We start from the raw sequence: 20,758 nt of genomic DNA on the forward strand, positions 1-20,758 counted from the left end.
TACAAAAACAAAAATCCACTAACCAATTTCTATCTTACCATACCCCCTAGGTGCTGCGTTCCCTGTGAAGCATACATGTTCCCAGCGAGGAGACTAAAAGTCACTGTACTATGGCGTTCACTACAGGTGATAGTGTGAAGAGCGCCTGAGGAAAACAGAAAACCCATCCAGCAAAACCAGCGCGGTTTGGGCAAGGTGGACATGCGACTCAGGTCCCTACCGGCGACCAATCAGAAAGTGAAAAACGGCAGGGAGGAGAGAGGTCAGGAGCATGGCCAAATTGCGGCCTAGCATAGAACCCGAAATTAACGGCGCCGCCGCAAGTTGTAGTAAAAGCGTAAGACGCTGAATCTGTGTCTGCAGCACATAAGTGTTAGAAAACCATTTAATAAGGACACCTTTCCGAGAAAAAAAAAAAAAAAAAAAAAAAAGCCCCTCCTATATCAATGTAGAAAAGTCCGCTGACTGTCTGAATTGTTCCTTTTGCCGAATCCCCGTTTTAAAGAGGGGGAATGGGTAACTTACCTGTCAGTGGTCTTCAGGCGCAGCCTGTCATCCCCTTGGAAAACGCACACGTATTGTGGCTGTCCGGCATAATTAACCGATAATAGGTGGATGTTCCCTGCCTGGACACCCAGAGCCCAAGAGGAGGGCATTCACTGAGTATTAATGGGAAGGATATCCCCCAAAATGGCAGGCATCCACTGAAAAGGTGGGAATTTATTCTGCCCAGCACCCGCAGGGGAGTCAGAGTGGAACACACAAAGGACTCGCACCTGAAAGAAATAAAAAAACCTAGCAGAACATGTCTGCCTCCTACAGACAAGGCTAAAAACAAAAAAATAAAATTGAGGAACTGAGTACTCAGACTGTATACCCCACCGAGCGGAGCCACACAATTGTTTACCTAGTGTCAGCCTCCCAGTGATAGCAGCCTATACCCATGGCAATGTATCCCCCAGTGAATAAGTTAGAAAAAATTTAAGCAGTAAGTAAATTACTAAGTCAACATATATTAGGTATACGATTAGATTAGCATAAGTTGTTTAAATGGACACTAACTTTTCAAGCACTGTGTTGCTAGATATCAAGGTGGTTAACAAGGGCTGCATTTCTGATCAAATGTGTTATGACTATAGGTGAAATTGCATGAATGTTAATCACTAGTCTGACAAATTGTAAGTTCTATGCACCATTAGGATTTCAAACGTTGAACTATACATAGGGTATACATGTTCAGAAATGGTTTAACCATCCAGCTCAGTTCATACGGCAATAGTTTTAATATTGAACACAAAAACGGTAGAGGAGCGATGCAGAAGGGATTGGGAAGGGGGTATTAATGCACATACAAAAAAAACTTTGATAAAGTACAGCAGAAGTGAAGCCTCATTCACACCTCATGTTTTTCCTATGTTTAACCCCTTCACGACAGCCATACGGCTATATACCTTCCAACTGCCGATGCCCTGTGCAGTTGTCACGTATTGAATTGTTGGCAACCTGGAACAGGGTTAAATGAGTGCAGTGCTGCTTCAGTGTAAGCAGCACTACACTTTCATGTCTGCCGGGACTTTAAGATGCCCGGAACTCCCACACCCCTGTAGATCGCTTTTTTTAGGGGGTTGAAACAAATTAACTGTAACTAATAAAATTCATCCTTAGTCTACTTCAATTAAATTTATTTTTTTTAAATAAGTTACTTGTATGACACAACATTTAGATAATGTTAAATGAGGGTTTATTTTCTGTACCTTTGACGAAACTCTTGGAAGACAACTCTATTGGGAAAGCCCTGTCTGCAGATACGGATTCCCTCCAACACACCATTACAGCGCAACTGATCTAGCACCAAATGAGCATCCAATTTACCAGCCTAGAAAGGAGAAAAAAAACCCTGTTTAGTAAATAACTAATTTGTAGTGTATTATATCCACTGGTTGTAAATGTTGTCCGAACATACCTTTTTATCATGATTTGGGATAATGCAGCGTACAAAGTTTGGGTTTGTGTTTCTTAGAGTGGCCATGAGTTTAGACAGTTGTTCCTTGTATAACTGACCAACAGTACGAAACATTCCTTTTCTGGTCTTGAAAACACCAGGTGAAGCTGAATCACTCATGCCTGCTACTTGATCCAAGCCAACAATGCGGTCCACTACAATCATGAGAAAAACATGGGCGTTAATTTGCAAACATCATGGGTTAAAAAAAATTGCATTCCTTATTGCATATATTTCTCAAGACTTACCTGCGATAAAAATGTCCCTAGTGTAAAAGGTCATGTTCAATGGCTAATTTATTAGTGCTTCACTTGCATATTTCTTGCCAAAAAACAGGAAAGGATCCCAGCACAGGAGAGCAGGAAAATACCTCTAAACCATTGTGAGCTTAGCCGTTGTAACATATTCTAAAGACAAGCTATTTGCAAATATCAGAACACGAGCAACAATTCTAGTAACAACCCATGCAAAGTGCATTTTGGTGAGAAGATGGTAACGAAATATATTCTGTTGTGACACAGGTGCTCATGCTTCCACTTCTTATACAGACTTTGGTACAAGGAAAATGTCTAGACCCTTTGAGTCTAAGCAAAATTGCCAATTCCTGTAAAGGTAGTTTTCACTGTGTATCATACACCGCATACTGTTGCCAAACATGAAGACATATCACTGATGAGTTAGGGTACGTGATAGGTTCCCTTTCAGCATCAGAAACTAGTGGCAAAACACGAACTACAAATCAAAAAAATGTTTAAGAAAAACACTTTTCAGAAGATGGGGCGAAAGTCTCTAGCAATGGGAAATGCAGAAAAACTGATCGGAATAGGGAGAAACGGAAGGAGGAGGAATATGTAGAATACGAAAAACCAGGTCAACCTCTAAACATTATAAACTTTAGGCAGTCTACAAGTGATCCTGGACAAGTAGGAGGGTGGAGAAAATAAAATAAAAACAGCTATCCTCCAGGCACGATGACTGCGCTTTGTTTCCTTTGGGTCAGTCAAATTATATACTAAGGCAATGATATTTATTATTAGAGTCCGTTCACACGGAGTTGATTGGCGAGATTTTTGGCACCGATTTTGACGTGGAAACCACATCTAAATCCACACCAAAAAATGGTTAAAATCACTTGTCATTTATTTCAATGGGAGACTGTCGTATTTTTCGCCCGGCCGGCATCTGGCCACTTGCAGGAGAAAAAGGCATGTCCTTTCTTGCCCTGGTTTCCGCTCTGACCTCCCATTGAATCAATGGGAAGAAAACCTGCGACACTCATTGGAGGGTTTTTCGCTTTTGCCCGCGGTCCTTGCATGAAGTTCAATGGCCACAGGCAAAAAAAAAATAAAAAAAATTGTGGCGATACGTGTGCAGGCAGTTTAAAAATCTGGCTCAAAATTCCTGAAGAAAAGGAGGCAATTTTTTTTCTGCCTGTAAAAAAAAGAAAAAGAAAAAAGCCTTGGAGTGCTGGATGAAGAAAAAATAAATAATGCATTTCAGCTGCAGTGTGAATACCCAATGCAGATCAAAAACGGAACTATAAAGTTGCAGCAAGAATGTTCAAAACTCTCGGATTTAGGGATCTCACTATTGAATAATAGTGCTTCAAGTTAAATCTACACTTTTGAAGACTGATGCCTAACAATTTGTGAATAAGATCAAAGTTAAACAGGCAGGTGAACAGCCACACCATGCACAATACCTGCTACCAACTTTGAATCACCTCAAGATAGACAGGGGCCATTTCTGTAGATCTAATGGAAAGGAGAAATTAGGGGGTTTGAAGAAAGAAGCAAACAGAAGACCAGAGGAAAGAAACAAGGGTTTCAGTATTTTTGTGTAAGCCTCTCCCGTATTCAAGTCATTGATGAAAAAGATCAGACCTCATGACCTAAAAACACTGGTAGAAAAAAGCAAAAACAAAGGACAAAAACACGCACATATGTTTTGTAGGCATACAACCAAATTGCTTACTGTATGTTGGTTACAGACCTGGTTGCAAGCACTTGAAGTATGACAAAATGACATTTTTATCTGCTTCATACATCCAAAATACTTGATATTTAACAAAACAGCAAGTACTTTATTATTACTTACCATCTTTCCAAAGATCTGACACAAATTTATCCGATGACTGATTAAGAAGCGATGCAATATTATCATTAAGCGGGTCCATATTCTTCATAAGCCACTCATCAGCTTTGTAGTCAACCTATATAAAGGCAGACAGAAAAAAAAAAAAAAACGCTCAAACTTTACACCCTCTTCCATTTTTATTGCTCAGATTACACAAACCATCATAAGTTTAACCCCGCCTGGCCCATCAGTTCTGGCCTTTGACAGAGCCCAATTTTTTAATCACTTTATGGAATAACTAATGCTTTTACTTATCCAAGTGATTTTTAGGTTCTCTCATGACACATTGTACTTTAGGTTAGTGGTAAACTGGTCAGTACCTTGTGTTAATCAAAATCGAAAAAAAATAAAAAAATTCTAAGTTTCAAAATTTCACTGCTTGTAAGTGCTTGTCCACACACAACGGAGTTGTTGCAGAAAATTCTGCATCAATTCTGTTGAAAAATGCAGACATACCGCTGTGGCAAAAACACAATTTCCTGCATTGTTTTTACAGCAGAAAACGGTGTGTAAATTGCTGTCTTTTTCTTAATGCAAGGAGATGGTGACATCTCTGAAAAACGCAATTCTGTCCACAGTACACAGGAGGAATTGACATGCTGCGGTCCAAAAAATCCGCAGGTCCATTTCTGCTCTGAATTTTTACGCAGCATGTGGATGAAATTTGTTAAATCTCATCCACTATGCTGCTACTGTATTCTGCTGCGTTTTGTCGGTCCGAAATAACAAAACAGAAAAAGACACGTCAATTCAACAGCGTGTGGACAAGCTCAAAGACAAAATAATCACACTGCACAAAAGTTAATTAACATGTCTACTATGTTGGCAAATTGAAACCGCTCTTTTCTTGGGACGTTGCATGGGGTCTTAGGGTATGTTCACACGGCCTATTTACGGACGTAAATCGGGCGTTTTTGCCCCGAATTACGCCCGAAAATAGCGCCTCAATAGCGCTGACAAACATCTGCCCATTGAAAGCAATGGGCAGACGTCTGTCTGTTCACACGAGGCGTATATTTACGCGCCGCTGTCAAATGATGGCGCGTAAATAGACGCCCGCGTAGAAGAAGTGACCTGTCACTTCTTTGGCCGTAATTGGAGCCGTTATTCATTGACTCCAATGAATAGCAGCGCTAATTACGGCCGTAATTGACGCAGCGTTCAAGCGCCTGCACATGCCGGTACGGCTGAAATTACGGGGATGTTTTCAGGCTGAAACATCCCCGTAATTTCAGCCGTTACGGACCCCCGCCGTGTGAACATACCCTTACTGTTCTCACTCTCGGTCAGCCAGACAGGAGAAGATACAAAAAAAAAAACCCAAAATGGCAAGTTTGAATAGATGTAATTTCAGTGTCCAATATGTTGTACTCAGTTTGTGCTACTGTGATAAGACAGCTCTCAAATTATGCAGTTTCCCGTTTATAAATAGAGCGCGCACAAGAAAAAAATAAATGCTCCTGTGTCTAGATGTTGGTATTACATGTTTCTTTTAATATTTTATGGATTCCCTCTGAATGCTCTATAGCGTTGTACACGTGTTATGGTTTTTATGTTCGAAACAAAAAAGTGCTGTGTCCATCATACGGCGAACACCACTGTCCACACATTTGACAGAAAGTAGTGTCGCTAATTAGATTGTGAGACAACCAATTTCATAATCAAATATAACTGGCATCAACCATTGTTATGACCTATCTGTTCAGTAAAGGTAAGCCAATATTCTATTTACATATTGCATCACTTTGTTTACATGGAGAATATTTGTATTAAAAATATCCATTCAAAAATGCACTTCCCACATGAAACTGGCTATTTTTAAGTTAACAGAACCCTTTTAGAGCACAATTCCAGTTGAAATTTCCAGCAGAAGACGCAAATCTGAAGAACCAAATCCGAAAATCTATATCGAGTAAAGAAACTACCACCGAGCTTCATATAAACCTCAGTGATGTGCCTTATAGTTAGCCTTTTTTTAGACGTACATCACTCCAGCTCTCTGCTCAAAAAACCCTAGGGGCACAGCCTGTAGCTTTTCTCTTACAGTATTTCAAGTGACAGATATTATACATTACCTTCCCAGCATAATGCATAATGCAAAAGTCTGCTTTATCTTTGAGCTGTTTGGGCTTTTGGAATTTTGAATGAGAGCCCTGTTCTTGAACCACTTTCTCTACAAAACTCTTATCCGTAGCTTTTGGAAACCAACACTCCTCATCCAAAAGAGCCAGTATACCTGGGGGGCCAGCCTTCAAAACAAAATTAAACATTAAACGGTTAACTTAGTAAATGGAGACATTAAGTTATAAACTTGTGATAAAGGCGCTAACTCACAGGACGTTCTATCAAATCAATACAAGGCTGAAGGTCCAAGCCAAAGTCAATGAAATTCCACTCAATTCCTTCCCGTTGGTACTCCTCTTGTTCTAGTATGAACATTGTGTGATTGAAAAGCTGTTGCAATTTTTCATTAGTGTAGTTGATACACAGCTGTTCAAATGAGTTCAGCTACGAAGAGAAACAGAAAAAAAGGGTTACCATAAAACAAACATTTACCGTCTTTTCAACAAAATCTCTAAAAATACAATATCAAAATACCTTGCATGTGGTATGATTTTGTCAGTGTGTCTGCTGCAAAGCTATGAAGTGTTTATTTTCCCCCACAAATTTATGATGCCTCTGTTCGCAACACATTGACCAGCAATTGAATGCCTTTAGGATGCAGACCGTTCAGCTTTGTGGACACAGCGTCAATTTTAAAATCATGTTACTTGATGTGATAAGAACTTTGGAAAGCTCTTAAAGGGGTTTTCTACTTTCTGACAACTGATTACCTATCCACTGGATAGGTCAACTGTGGGGGTCCGACACCCAGACCCTACACCCATCAGCTGGTCCAGTGCCTCCGTGCACTGGACATACATGCCAGAAGAACTTACCTCCGGCCACAAAATAGCGGCTGAGCTGCAATACTGCTCCTTTTCAAGTGAGTAGGATCGGACCTGCAGTTCTACAGCACGGCCGCTATGTACGGAGACAAACCGATTCCGGGCTCCGTACATAGCATTATGTGCCTCAACATCCGTTGCCTGCAGGCCAACGCAGTGGCTTATCGGTGCGGGGTCCGGGTGTGTGACCCACACCGATGATATACTGATGACCTATCCGTTGGATAGGTCAGAAGGCGGACAACCCCTTTAACATTGTACTTTTAGTAGTAAATTTGTCTATACCAAGCACCAAAATTCTAAACGTAAAAAAAAAAAAAATTTAATTCAGAATTTTTCGACTCGAGACCACACAAGTTACTATTTAACATAAGTTGGCAGTCTTAAAAATTTTTTGGACGTTAGAAGGCTTAAAGTTTAGCAGCAGTTTCCCATATTTTCAAGACAATTTAAAGTTCTTTAGTGGCTTTCTGGGGCCTGAACATTCGAAACTCCCATATATCACTCCATAAAAACAGAACCCCTCAAAGTATTCAAAACTATATTTTGGAAGTTTGTTAAAGGGGTTTTCCCATCACACACATTCATGACATATACAGGGGTCATGTCAAACGTCAGATAAATGCAGGACCCACACCCATCTCTAGAACTGGGCGCTCTAAACCAAGTTCTGCCACCCTGTGAATAGGTCCTGGTATTAAGAGGGCAGGATCTGTCCCCCCAATGAGTACAAGAAGAAGATTTTACGGAGTACAAAAATCCAATTTTGAGGTTTACGTCTTTGAGGGACATAGGACCATGGGATGTCCACAAGCGATGTCAAAGGGTGGAAAGAATTTAATTGAAAAAAATTATATAATATGAAGGTAGAGCCATACAAAACATTTACAGCAGCCTACAACCCAGACTGTCCTTTGTGGAGACCAGAAAATGTTTCTGGTAAAATTCTGTGAAGGTGTGCACTGTAGAACAGGTAGTAGCAGTGCAGACCTGTGAGAATGAAGCTTAAAAAGGGATTTTCCCATTAGGGACATATCCACAGAATATGTCAGATAGATGCGGGTCCCACATCGGACGTATCCCTAAACCCAGTTCTAGCTTTGTCTGCTATCACTGACTCCCGGCCACTTCCTGACTGATCGGGAGTTACGAAAACAGCATAAAAACGACCTTCAAGAGGAAGGATGGGACAGGTCAGAATACCATCTTCTCTCTATGGATGATCAGAAGAGCAATAAGTGGAAGGGACGACTACCAGGAAAGCTAAAGGATTGTTAAACGCAGCAAAACATTCTTTAACCCCTTCCCAACATTTGACTTATCCATACGCCAAAGTCGGGTAGGGGAAGTATGGAGCGGGCTCACGCAGGGAGCTCGTTCCATACGATGCCGGTGTCGGCTACAGTTTGTTGAACTTCGCTGGGAAACTGTTCCCTGGTACAATACGGACACCCTCGCATCCAGCGGACATGTTTGGTCCCTCCCTTCCCTGGTTCCCAAATATTAGGGCCTTGATAACCACTTCTTGAAAAAGGAATGTTCCACTCTGGCATGCACATCAGGCTGTTTCATCCTTGCGTTACTCTAGCCAGAACTCATTTTTATTTTTCTTATTGAAGGGGTCAAGTGAGGTTTTTCGTTTGCGAGAGATGTAGGTTTTTATTGGCAACATTTGGGAGTACATACATTTTGATCCCCTTTAATTCTGTTTTTGGGAAGGTGAGGCAACCAAAAAGAACCAGCAATTGGGTCATGGTTTATTTAATTATTTTTATTTTACTGCGATCACCATGCAGTGAAAATTTTATAGTTTGGCTTGTTACGGACGTGGGATACCAAATTATGTATTCTGCAAAATCTGTTGAACAGAGAAAGCTTTAGTGGGTTCAGTCGGTGTGCTGGTCGTTTTTCCAGAAAAAACAGCGCAGCATTATGCACTATGGTTTCCAGTATTCTCTGTGGAATCTGCTACGGAGGCCCCTAATGGAGCCTCCAACACGGATGTGAACAGCTCCTAAGGGAGCCTTAGATTATGCACCAAAAAGTACGGTGATCCCATTAGAACAAAGAAGGGATAATAATGTATATTTGAATTACATACCTTCATCATACAATTTACATAAAATTATCTTACAGTTTCTAAGTCGATAGTACAGAAGAGCAGGGGGAGGGGGGGGGGGTAGGGACACATTACCTCAAATATCTCAAACCCAGCAATATCCAGAATCCCAATGAACGAGGCTCCCTGTCTCTTTGTTTTGTCTAAGGCTTTGTTAATACGCATCACGAGCCAGCGGAACATGCGTTCATACGACGCTTTAGCAAGTGCCTCTATAGCAAAGTCTGCCTAAGGAGAGATGAGAAAGTATATGAAGAAATATAAGTAATGGAAGAAAAAAAAATTAAAGCATAAATCTATACATACAAATTATTAAAAAAAACAAAAACATTTACCTGCTCTTTCGTCTGTGCTTTTTGTACATAGTCTCGACCAACTTTTATACGTGGCATGAGGATTCCCCTGGTAAAGTCATTAACATTAATTCCCAAAAGATGAGACACCTTTTGCGCAGCTTTAAAAAAAAAACAAAAAAACAATATTGTACAGGGTAAACATTCTGTAAAATTAATAGTATAGCAACAATCAAGTTAGCAGCATATGGATAGAGATATATATATATTTTTTTTTAAATTATAGCAGTTTTTTTTTTTTTTTAATAAATATAACCAAGTTAATACAACGTAAATGACGTGGGCAGACGTTGTGGGGTTGCCAGGCAGAGCATCAGCTGATGTTCTGCTCGGGGACTCCAGTGATAGGAAACCCCTGAATTGACCAAATATGGACATCGGGAGCAGTGCTGGAGTCCCGAGCAAAGCGCTAGCCGATACACTGCTCGAGACTCAAGCAATAGGCAATGTGACAGCCCCTTGTCATCATGTTCACAAGAAGCACATGAAGCAAGAGCTCAGTCACGTGGGGCCGTGTCGGAGCATCATCACTTTTAGAAAAGCTTCAGCACTTCCTGAATAATTCATTAGCACAGACTTAATTAAAAGTATATTAGTAAGTTACTTACGTTCACATAAATTATTGTAATGCAAGTTTTGGTCACCGGATAACCCCTTTAACATTTAAGGCTTCCCTAATAGCACGTTTAAAGCCTGCATAGCAACTGTAACCTGGAGTCCTATTCAAATATTGAGTTAGAGGATCTCCCAGAGGATAAGGACTGATCCTGTCAGGAACAAACTTGACCAGTGCTGGTCCTAATTGGGGACCCTTGGGAAGAGCAAGAATAGGTAAGAGGACCCAGTACCTTGCGCTCCCGAGTCTTCTGTGGCACACTACGAGAAGCACACTGCATGGTAGCCAGGGGAGAGGCTGAAGCATTAAATTGAGCCGCTATTTGAAACCGCAAGTACTCCGAAGACTCCAGAAAATGTACCATAGGGCCTGTGAAAAAGACTTGTTCCATCTCGGGATGTAGCACCCCCTGATTGGCCAAAAACCTTGGATGGGTCTGGATTGAAGGTACGGTGTGCATTCTGGGGTAGGCTGGCGACAGTTTTCTTATAGTCACCGAAAGCATAGTACATTACAAGGCACCCCTGCCAGCTGGAATCCTCCTGGGGGGGGGGGGGGGGCGGCAGACATTTCACATAAGGGAAGGGGATAGACAACTTTGTGTCAAAGGGAGGGGGACCAATGAGGGAACGATACCCAACAAAGTCTGCAACCCCTGGAAAAAAAATAATAAGCCCACTGAGTTAGCCTACCGGACCCAAGGTGCCGAGTACCACTCAATTGCCAGACCAGAGCTGGAAGAGGTCTGACAAGACGTGTGCGTTATGCTGCAAAAGTGGAAGAATTACTGCCCACAAGAAGCCTGCGACCGCTAAACGAACAACCCATCAAAAAGCCCATGCTGAGAATATCAAGATGCGTTGCCCATAAAAGCCAGCTTCACTGCCAGGTGGTGAGTGGCAGGATGCACTCATATGACCACTGATTCTGCTGTGGCCTTCTCCCCTACTTAACCAGGGACTATATCATGCTTTGCTGGCAGTGAAACGATACTGGCGTGTTGGTACTAAGAATCCCACAAGATGAATAAATTGTCAGGAATCAAATCTTTCTGTCCATGGAGCCCAGGGCTCATTTGATGTAACCATGTAATGTTAACACTTAAATACATGCACATGATGTAACAAAACTGGCTTTATAGGATTATAGAAATTTTCCCTACAAATTTTAAATTTAGATGACAAGCTATTTAAAAAATAAAAATAAATAAAATCAGAGTCGTATGATCATTTTAAGAGGACCGACTGGTTCTGAGAAAACAAGCGACATTAAAATAAATTGGAAGATTATATAGATCTCATTAGCTAAACTGTGGATTTCTCAGTATTACAGGACAGATTTTAATTCCATTCAATAGAGTTCCAAATCCCATGAGAATCTCCTCTCCGCTGTGAGGTATCAAATGTGGGAGGAGGTGATTTTAGACAGCATTTGAATGGTGGAGTGGAGACTTGTGCTTGGATCTGGCCAGTAGTAGTGCTGGGTTGTGTCAACTTACTGGTCCATAGAAATAAATGGGAGAAAAATTTCCACTATTTTTCTTCAAATTCAAACAAAACCTAAAATCTTGGGAATTAATTGCCCAATGCCTCAAAATGGGTGGCAAACAGGCAAGCCACCAATAGAGCATAAACTTTCCACACCTCTAGTCGGGAACCTGAACGTCACTTCATACAGAGTATAGTTATTTCGTCAGCCCTGCAATAAGAGGTGTATTATGTAGCCCAGCTAGGGGAGGAGGACACAACCGTTCGTAAAGGGTTAAAAAGGGTTGTCTTCATAAGAGCAATCCATTTTTTAAAAAGCCAGCATGCAGAGTCCACCAGAGCAGGGGCAGCTATAAAAGCACACCCCCACCCCTCTATGACATGGATGTGCCATAACAGAGCATATGGACAGGACTTGTCCTGATGTGACAAACCCTTTATAAGCAGTTGTCAACCTCCTGTAGCAAATCAATCTTAGTCTCACTACATACACAGATCCCATAGCGGTCACACGGAGGAGAGAGCGGAGATTAACACTGCTGCTTCTCCATAATACACAGGAATCTAACTGTTCGAGTAGTAAAAATCTATAGTCATTTCCTTATTTTGACATTAGATGTCTATTTTTATCAAAGGGCAATAAAGCAAAGGACCGGGAAGCCGTTATTTCTAGCTATATATCTAGAACAGCAAAATAACTCAAAAATATCTGAAAGACCTTTAGGGAACCATACAATATTAAAACACAAGCTACACATTCACACAGGTTTGGCTAACTGGCATTCTAATGTAAAACTAGGTTTGTTTTAATGTTATTCTTCTACAATAGACTGCATGCTGACTTTTTAGTAAGCTCAGGAGAGCCCATTACAGACTAAGGCTCTGTAGAAGTCAGGTGGATTTCCCAACATATACCTTTAACAGAAAGCCACAAAAGTTATGGATTGTCCTCACTGGCTCCATTTAGCTAGGCAGGGGCTTTTGCACATTAGAGAGAAAACCCTTTATTGTTATATTATGTCAGTTGTGAAACACTGTTGCTCGCTTAACTATGCAGAAGAACGTCAGCTATAGGTGCTCACAGGATTAATAGGACAAGCATGCCTGGTCTCCCCATAGAAATTAATGGGAGAATCAGAAACCGCTACGTCAGCACAAGTCGATTTGCAGACGGACAAGGGCAACTGCACATTTGTAAATGGGCTGGGCAGTTATGTCTCCATCTCAGTGTGTGGCACTATCATAACTCCTAAGCAGCACGCCCACTGTCTCGGGGTTATTTTTGACTCAGATCTTTCCTTTACTCCTCACATACAATCACTTTCACGCTCCTGTCATTTTCACCTCAAAAACCATCTCCAGAATCCGCTCTTTTCTTACGGAGGAAACAGCCAAAACTCATTGTTGCTCTGATTCACTCTCGTCTTGACTACTGTAACTCATTACTAGTCGGTCTTCCCCTCACTAAACTCTCCCCTCTCCCCTCTCCAATCTATCCTCAATGCAGCAGCCAGGCTCATCTTTATGACCAACCGCTACACCAACGCCTCTAATCTGTGCCAGTCACTGCACTGGTTGCCCATCCCCTTCCGAATAAAATTCAAACTTATTACTCACCCACAAAGCTTTCCACAGTGCTGCTCCTCCTTACATCTCCTCCCTCATCTCTGTCTACCACACTACTCGGGCTCTACGTTCTGCCAACGACCTTAGATTAAAATCCTCCATAATCCGAACCTCCCACTCCCGTCTCCAAGATTTCTCTCGTGCTGCACCCGTCCTCTGGAATGCGCTACCTTAGACAATGAGATTAATTCCCAATATCCACAGTTTTAAACGTGCCCTGAAAACACATCTATTTAGACAGGCCTATAACATTCCCTAATCTGACTCCTTTCCATGGCCCTCCTTTTAGATTAGTCATCAGAATAAGATTCCCTCACACTCCTTCTCTTCATGTCCGTCATACACGGATACTGGCTGGTGACCGGCTCATGCAGCTTTATGTTACCACCGCATGTGTATAAAAATGGCCGGACCATTGTACAGAACAAACACTGTTACACTTTGTGTCTCCCTCATTTCCTCATAGATTGTAAGCTCTTGCGAGCAGGGTCCTCACTCCCCAGGTTTGAATTGTAAATGAACTTTGTCACTATGTAATGTCTGATATTGTTTGTTTCATGTCCCCTCTAAATTGTAAAGTGCTGCGTAATAGGTTGGCGCTATATAAAGATTATTATTATTATTATCACCTATTCTAGCGCCCGCCGCTCCATTTAAGGTCCTCGGGACTAACAAATAGCCGAGTGCTGTTACTCTGCTGTGTCAGTCATTACCATGGACTTTGAATGGAGTGTGAGCGTAGATTTTTAAACGCTGCTCCATTAACCCTTTCCCACAAAATTACATGCCAGGTATGTCAGTGTGTGTGTGGGGGGGGGGGGGGGGGTGTATGGAGCAGGCTCACGTGCTGAGTATTGCTTAGTAGTTCACAGGCTTTAATACTGTGAACCGCCGCTACAAGTGTGTAGGTGATTCACAGTGCAAGCAGTAAAGAGAATGAAAGGGAAGCAGCGCAGGCCCCTTGAAAATAGCTGATCAGCAGGGTGCCCACCGATCAGATATTGATGACATAATCCTGAGAACAGGCCATCTATTCTTCAAACTGGAAGCCCCCTTTACAGCTCCTCCTCACTACAGTCACCCCCATTCTCACGGGATCGGTCTGGGTCCCAAGCAGTCAGACTATCACATATCCTGTGGAAAGCCGATAATTGTCCATTCTTGGAATGCCCCTTTAACAATAGAATTATCAATTTATATATTTTACCAGTGTTATCAGGCATAGATGCTTGATCAGTGTTGCGCTCCTTCTTAAACATAATGTTGCCCAGCTGCAGTACACCAGAAACAACTTTCAGCAATCCTGGAAAAACATGAGAATTAAAAAATTAGAATATGTGGATTAACCAAATATTATAAAGGCTTTAATTTGTTATACTACATCTACACAGGAATACCCTGACAGAATTAAATATTAATATATCGGTAGAGGAGTGGCCTCTAAGATAAAGCCCCAGATGGCATGATTGCCAAATATTTCAAAAATTCTTTGCCTCCTCACCCCTCATTTGGTTACTTTTCATGATCAGACGTGGACCCAGATTCTCACGGCTTTGATTACTACAATCACAAAGGCTAACCCATCATTCTTCCAAAGGCTATGAACACTTGGAGGGCATCTCTGGCACACAGGAGCCACCTGTAATTTATCACATTTAAGATGTTATAGTTTACAGGTGGATCCCACGTGTCGCAGACACGCAGGACCCACAGACACAACCTGTCAGGTCTGCGGGACTGATGCATTCAGTGTAAAGCGAACTATACAAGTGCTCTGTATAGAGAATACAAAAATCGCTGTCTCACCAATAGTAAAAACACATTTTTAATAAAGACCAGTTACAAAGTTACACTAAACACACTGACTAATCTACTAAACTTAGTTCTTAATGACATTCAAGCTTCTGGCCTCCTTAATGTACAGTGATCAGGTGAGGTTTATCCAAGGCAGACAAGCTCATGACAGTGTCTGGAAAATTGTAAACACGGTCGCTAATAGATCTAACATCCCTTCAGTGGTTCTTGCCCTGGACGTTGAATAAGCTTTCAATAGCTTGTCCTGGGGTCCTTCTTCCAAACAGTCCTCCAAAAGATTGGATTTGAACGTCCCTTCCTAAATGCTATTGCAATAATTTACTCAAACCCCACCACCTACCAAAAAATTCCCCCTACAAAAGTGGCGACTATTTTAATTAAACATGGCACTCAAGGATGTCCACAGACTTCTTTGCTCTTAGAACTTCACCATTGCCATCGTAATATATTGGGTGTACCACTATGCAACTCCCATACCAAAATGGTATTTTCAGATCTTATTGACACTTGCCTGCTTATCTTCCTTCCCAATTAGCTTAAAAATCTTGACAAGTATGCCAATACACCTGGTCTTAAAATTAACCCATTGAAATACCATATATACCTACCAATCCTCAAACTTGAGTAGACTATATATGGTCACAAACACCTGCATAGCTAAAACTATCATGTTTCTTCATAAAAGATGTGGACTTCTCAAGCAAATGCCTACACCCCAGTGTCACCTAGTGTCCCCCCAATGAAAAGGAAGTACTAAATAAGACAATGTATTTTTCCTATTTTAACTCAATAGAAGCCACCTCCAAAAAGCAATAACTGTAGGGAAAAAAAGAAAAAAAAGTCCACGTACCAATTTCTCCATGAACTAAATGTCATGGAATCTATTTGTTGATGTCACCCTACATCTTCAGGGATACTGTCCCGATCATATATAGTGTGCTTTATGGTACAATAAATAAAAACTCCTATATGCTTCAATGGGAAGCCGATTAAACCATCAACCCTACTATTGAATGTTGGCACCGCTGCTCTTCACTAAGCAAAAATAGCTGTCAGATTTCATTAACTGAAACATCCCAAAGTGTTATATTGTGCATACATGGTACCAGCAAGAATGGATAGAATATACCCGCAAGACCTAGATTTGTTTGAAGTTTTGGTGATAGTGGCAAACTTCCATATATGGTGGACTTCCCTCATTGCTCAGAGATTTTGAAGACTAGTAGCTCATCTAACTGCTTCTGTTAGGCTATGTTCACTCCACGATTGTTTCGCCTAGGTTTAGCGTATAGAGTGAGGACCGCTCCCGATGTATACGTTAAAAGTAGGAAGTAAAGGACGACTAACAATGGCATAGGCCTCAAAGAACTTTACTGTGTGTATTATACAATAAGGTTTTATGTCAACTTTAATATATAGTTGTGTATTTATATCCCACTACTCTAATATTTTTTTTCCACCAACTTCTATTTTCCCCTGCGTGGGATTTTAGGCAGATTTTTCCCACATATTCCTTATAAAATCAAATCAATGTGAAACATAATTCTAATACTTTATATGAGGTGTTTTGCCATTCTGCAGTCACAGACCCAAGAAACAATCACGGACCAGACAGTAGAATAAAACTCTAATAGAAAATTCCAGACCATTGGATGTGTACACATTACAAATCAACTTCTACAAGTAGCTGTTTGTATCACATACCAATTTGTTCTTCATCAGGAATGCTCATGATTCTCATGGCTTCCAAAGTTTCTTGAAACAAATCCTTGTCCTGTTGACCTGGAATGGTAACGTTTCCATTGGAAAGGAAACGATACTTGTTGTAAGCCTCCAACAGAAGATCCGCTGCAAGAGATTAGTTCATTATGGTTCTCTATACATCCACAACTTTCAGCTTAAAAAGAGAAGGTCGGCCTTTGAATAGGATGTTTTTTTTCCCACAGATGCAGAAAGCTATTTCAGTGCTGAACACGATTGACGGCTCAACCGTTCTGCTACCAAGACCAAGCGGGAGGCGTTAAGTAGGGTTTACTCAAAGCACAAGCTCATATGTGTACGCAAACAAGGTTCTCTCTCCGCACTTCTAAAGGCCCTATTATACCGGTCGATAATCGGCCGGTGCAGCGAGCGCCAATCAACGAGACATTGATCGGCGCTAGTTTGCTCCTGTCACAAGGAGCTATGGATCGGGACAAGCTGACGTTACACCGATCGCTTGTCCCCATACGTTAGGTCAGCAGCGCAGCTGTTTACACAGGGAGATGCGTTGCCGACAACGATATTTTATTTTAAAAAAACTATGATCAGCAGACCAACGAGCGGTTGCTCGTTCATCTGCTGATCGCTGCCCTGTTTACACAGGGCAGTTATCGGCAACAAGAGTTAGTAGCGATAAAACATCTGACAAACCTAATTTAACCTAAAGAAGTTAAAAATTCTATGTGGGTGAAATTTAGTACTAGTGGGGAGAAGGGGGAGGGAAGCTAGCAGCATTGATTAATATGCTAAACTCCATCTCCTGAATACGCAGGACTCAATGAAAAGTTCTCATAATAGGGTTTACATTAGCACGTAAGTGTCAAGCCGCTGAAATCAGCCCGTCACCACATTATGCTGCCCTCAGATTTTTTTATTTTATTGCCTCAATTAAAAGTATACATGTAAATTGAGCTGTCATACTTTTGCTGAAGTGTTTTAGGAGTTTTAAAAATTACAGTAAAATATTTTACAGTAGTTTCACAAAATAAAATACCACCAAGCGTAAATATTACCTCAGGGAAAGATCCTTTTTGGGCCCGGCTTTTTTTTTTTTTTTTTTTAAAAGAAAACAAAATCACCCAGATAGTTCAATCCTTAGTAAATACATCCTAAATATATTTCATTAAATCGCCCCTGAATCAAAGTAGAACAAAATTCTAAAAGCAACATCACTTACTTTTCAAGTGTTCGCCAGCTCCTGATAATAGATAGTAAAAAATATGAAACGTTCGTTCATCCTTAGCCTGTCGAATTGCACGGGATTTTTCCAGCAAGTCTGGACTGTAGTCAAGAAATCTTACCATAACCAACATGAGCTAAGGCTGCTAAATCAGATGTAAATTTATTACGTTTTTTTCAGTTGGCCATGTGTAGATTTGGCTATGGGGCAAGACTGACTCCTGAACTATGACAGGTAAGTTTTTAAATTAGCTGAAAACAGTGTTAGCTTTATAATCTATAAGAAGTCTGTGCAGCCCAAGCCTAAGGGTATATTCACACATCTGTTTAAACTTGCTAAAACCTCATTAGTTTTTTTTTTAGACCGCACCTAAATTGCTAAGTTATGAAGAGCTCACGACATATCTGTTAAACAGATGTCATTTTAGACAATGGGTGACTGATGCCACGCTTAGGCATCAGTCACGGCGCGTGTGCACACACACACACACACACACACAAACTATACATATATTCTATAGATCGACCTCAAAAGCTTTTCCTGGCGTATACGTTAGACTGAGAAAAAAAAACAAAAAAGCAGTCATGTGAACAAAGCATTACCCTATAGTAAGAAATACGCAGCAATTATGGCAGATTTTTAAAGGATACTGCTGCAGACTATGAACAACTTTTGCCACAGTATTAAAGCTACCTACCAGGCATGTGATACTAGGCTCCGCCACAACAAATCTGTCGGCGCTATACAAAATAGAGCTGCTTAAGAAATTAAATTTGCGGGGGAGCAGAGTCTGACCCCAACCAACGATGTTGATCGCCTGATCCTGGGGCTAGGCCATTATTTTTTTTTCGCAGTGAAATAAAAAAGGTAGTCATTAGAATACATTCCCATCAGGTAACAGTGGATCCAGACACCCCTGGCAAACAAATTTATTTTTCCGGGGGAGCTAGACATACCCCTGGGACTGCAGGAGAAATGAAGTATTACACAGCCACCATTTAGATGAATGACAGTCCATTAGAGAAGTTCTCCGTCCGTGCTCAGAGGGGGATCTGAAGCAGGTTCTCCCACTAGGATATCCAAATGTACTAGACAACTAATAAAAATGGTAATATATGTCTATATAACTATAGTTTTTTATTTTTTTAAAGCAATGAAAATAAGAAAAAAAAAAGCAAGGATACAAGTTTCTATATTTGCTCCAACAATGTAGCCGTTCACATCAAAGTTAATCCGGATAAATTTGCCCTGGAGTAAAACAATACACAATTAGATTCTCGTGAAGGTTTCTCTGTAAAGGAAGTAACCATTGGCATACAGTGCAAGACTTTTCACAGCATATTTTTCAGCAATTCAAGCATGGTCTGAACGTCTGAGCACATTAAAGCAGATCCGTGATACCATATCTAAGGGCAACATAGAACAAAGGTAGAGAGAGAGATCGGAGATAGATTTCAATGATTTGTTTATAGCCTTCAGTGATTGGGAGAAATCGTAAATATTTGTCCTGCCATTATTACAATTTGCTCTCCAAACACTCATTATTTATTTTTTTATATTTCCCTTCATTATCCAAAATTTATAAAACCATATCTTTTATACAACCTGACCTTATGCACCTGGGCAAACCAGCTCTGAACTGCTGGTACACAATACATGACAACCATTTGAGATCAACATAAGCTAGCAATAAGTAAAAGTTGCCTGCATTGGAGGTAACCAAAATACATGATTTCGTAATGTGTACATAGGAACACTATGGCAATTATAGAACGGGTATGTGCACACGCTAGTTGGCTTTTACGTCTGAAACGACGCAGATGTTTTCTCCTGAAAACAGTCTCTAATTTCGGACGTAAAAGCCCCCTCCTCGCATAATGCGAGGAGTCTGACGCCCGTAATCTTGAGCTGTTCTTAATTGACTTCAATGAAAAACGGCTCAAAATATGTTTCAAAGAAGTGTCCTGCAATTGACGAGGCAGTCATTTTACGCATCGTTTGACAGCTGTCAAACGACGACGCGTAAATTACTGGTCGTCGGCACAGTACGTCGGCAAACCCATTCAAATGAATGGGCAGATGTTTGCCGACTTATTGTAGCCGTATTTTCAGGCGTAAATCGAGGCATAATACGCCTCGTTTACACTTGAAAATAGGTCGTGTGAACTGGTGGGTGGTGTCTAAATATTGTGTCAGCATCTCCCCCTATAAAGTAGATTGGTCACCTCTGCTACCTTATTAATCTACCTCTTTGGCTCGTTTTATATCAGTAAAGAGTACAACTCCATAAACCTGCATAACTTTAACACAGCAGGTGTAATAAATACAAAAAAGTGTTTAATAGCCTATTTACCGTATTTTTCGGACTATAAGACGCAGTATTTAGCAAGAATGAATCTTGCTAAAAAGTCCCTGCGTCTTATAGTCCGCAGTCAAGGGACGCGGCATCGCCGGCACATCATGGAGCTGGAGGGGGGTGATGTATGGAGCGGGCTCATGCACTGAGCCCGCTCCATACACTGCAGGTGTCAGCTTGTGACACACTGCTATAACGGCCAGGAACAGCAATTTCGCTGTTCCTGGCAGTTTAAAGGGCTTGTACCATAAAACACATGTATCCCCTATCCACAGGAACTGGGATACATGTGTGAACGATGAGAACGGGGACTGAAAGTTACCAGGAGCGCTGCATGAGAAGCTGTGACATCCGCGTTC

At 41.1% G+C, this 20,758-nt stretch overlaps 1 protein-coding gene across 2 annotated transcripts in view; it reads right to left on the reverse strand.

Moving 5' to 3' along the window:
- Positions 1 to 20,758, reverse strand: part of MYH9 (myosin heavy chain 9) — a 152,180-nt gene that overhangs the window by 63,388 nt on the left and 68,034 nt on the right. For both annotated transcript variants that reach the window (XM_075833510.1, XM_075833511.1), the window contains exons 7-17: positions 19,228 to 19,291; positions 18,041 to 18,139; positions 16,807 to 16,950; positions 14,495 to 14,590; positions 9,541 to 9,659; positions 9,281 to 9,433; positions 6,473 to 6,646; positions 6,214 to 6,387; positions 4,100 to 4,214; positions 1,964 to 2,157; positions 1,755 to 1,876 (exon numbers count right to left, since the gene is read on the reverse strand). In XM_075833510.1, the coding sequence (XP_075689625.1) occupies positions 1,755 to 1,876; positions 1,964 to 2,157; positions 4,100 to 4,214; positions 6,214 to 6,387; positions 6,473 to 6,646; positions 9,281 to 9,433; positions 9,541 to 9,659; positions 14,495 to 14,590; positions 16,807 to 16,950; positions 18,041 to 18,139; positions 19,228 to 19,291 (1,454 nt within the window). The remainder of the gene's footprint in view (positions 1 to 1,754; positions 1,877 to 1,963; positions 2,158 to 4,099; positions 4,215 to 6,213; positions 6,388 to 6,472; positions 6,647 to 9,280; positions 9,434 to 9,540; positions 9,660 to 14,494; positions 14,591 to 16,806; positions 16,951 to 18,040; positions 18,140 to 19,227; positions 19,292 to 20,758) is intronic.

Source organism: Rhinoderma darwinii, chromosome 7, assembly GCF_050947455.1.
Source record: "Rhinoderma darwinii isolate aRhiDar2 chromosome 7, aRhiDar2.hap1, whole genome shotgun sequence".
NCBI classification, from domain to species: domain Eukaryota; kingdom Metazoa; phylum Chordata; class Amphibia; order Anura; family Rhinodermatidae; genus Rhinoderma; species Rhinoderma darwinii.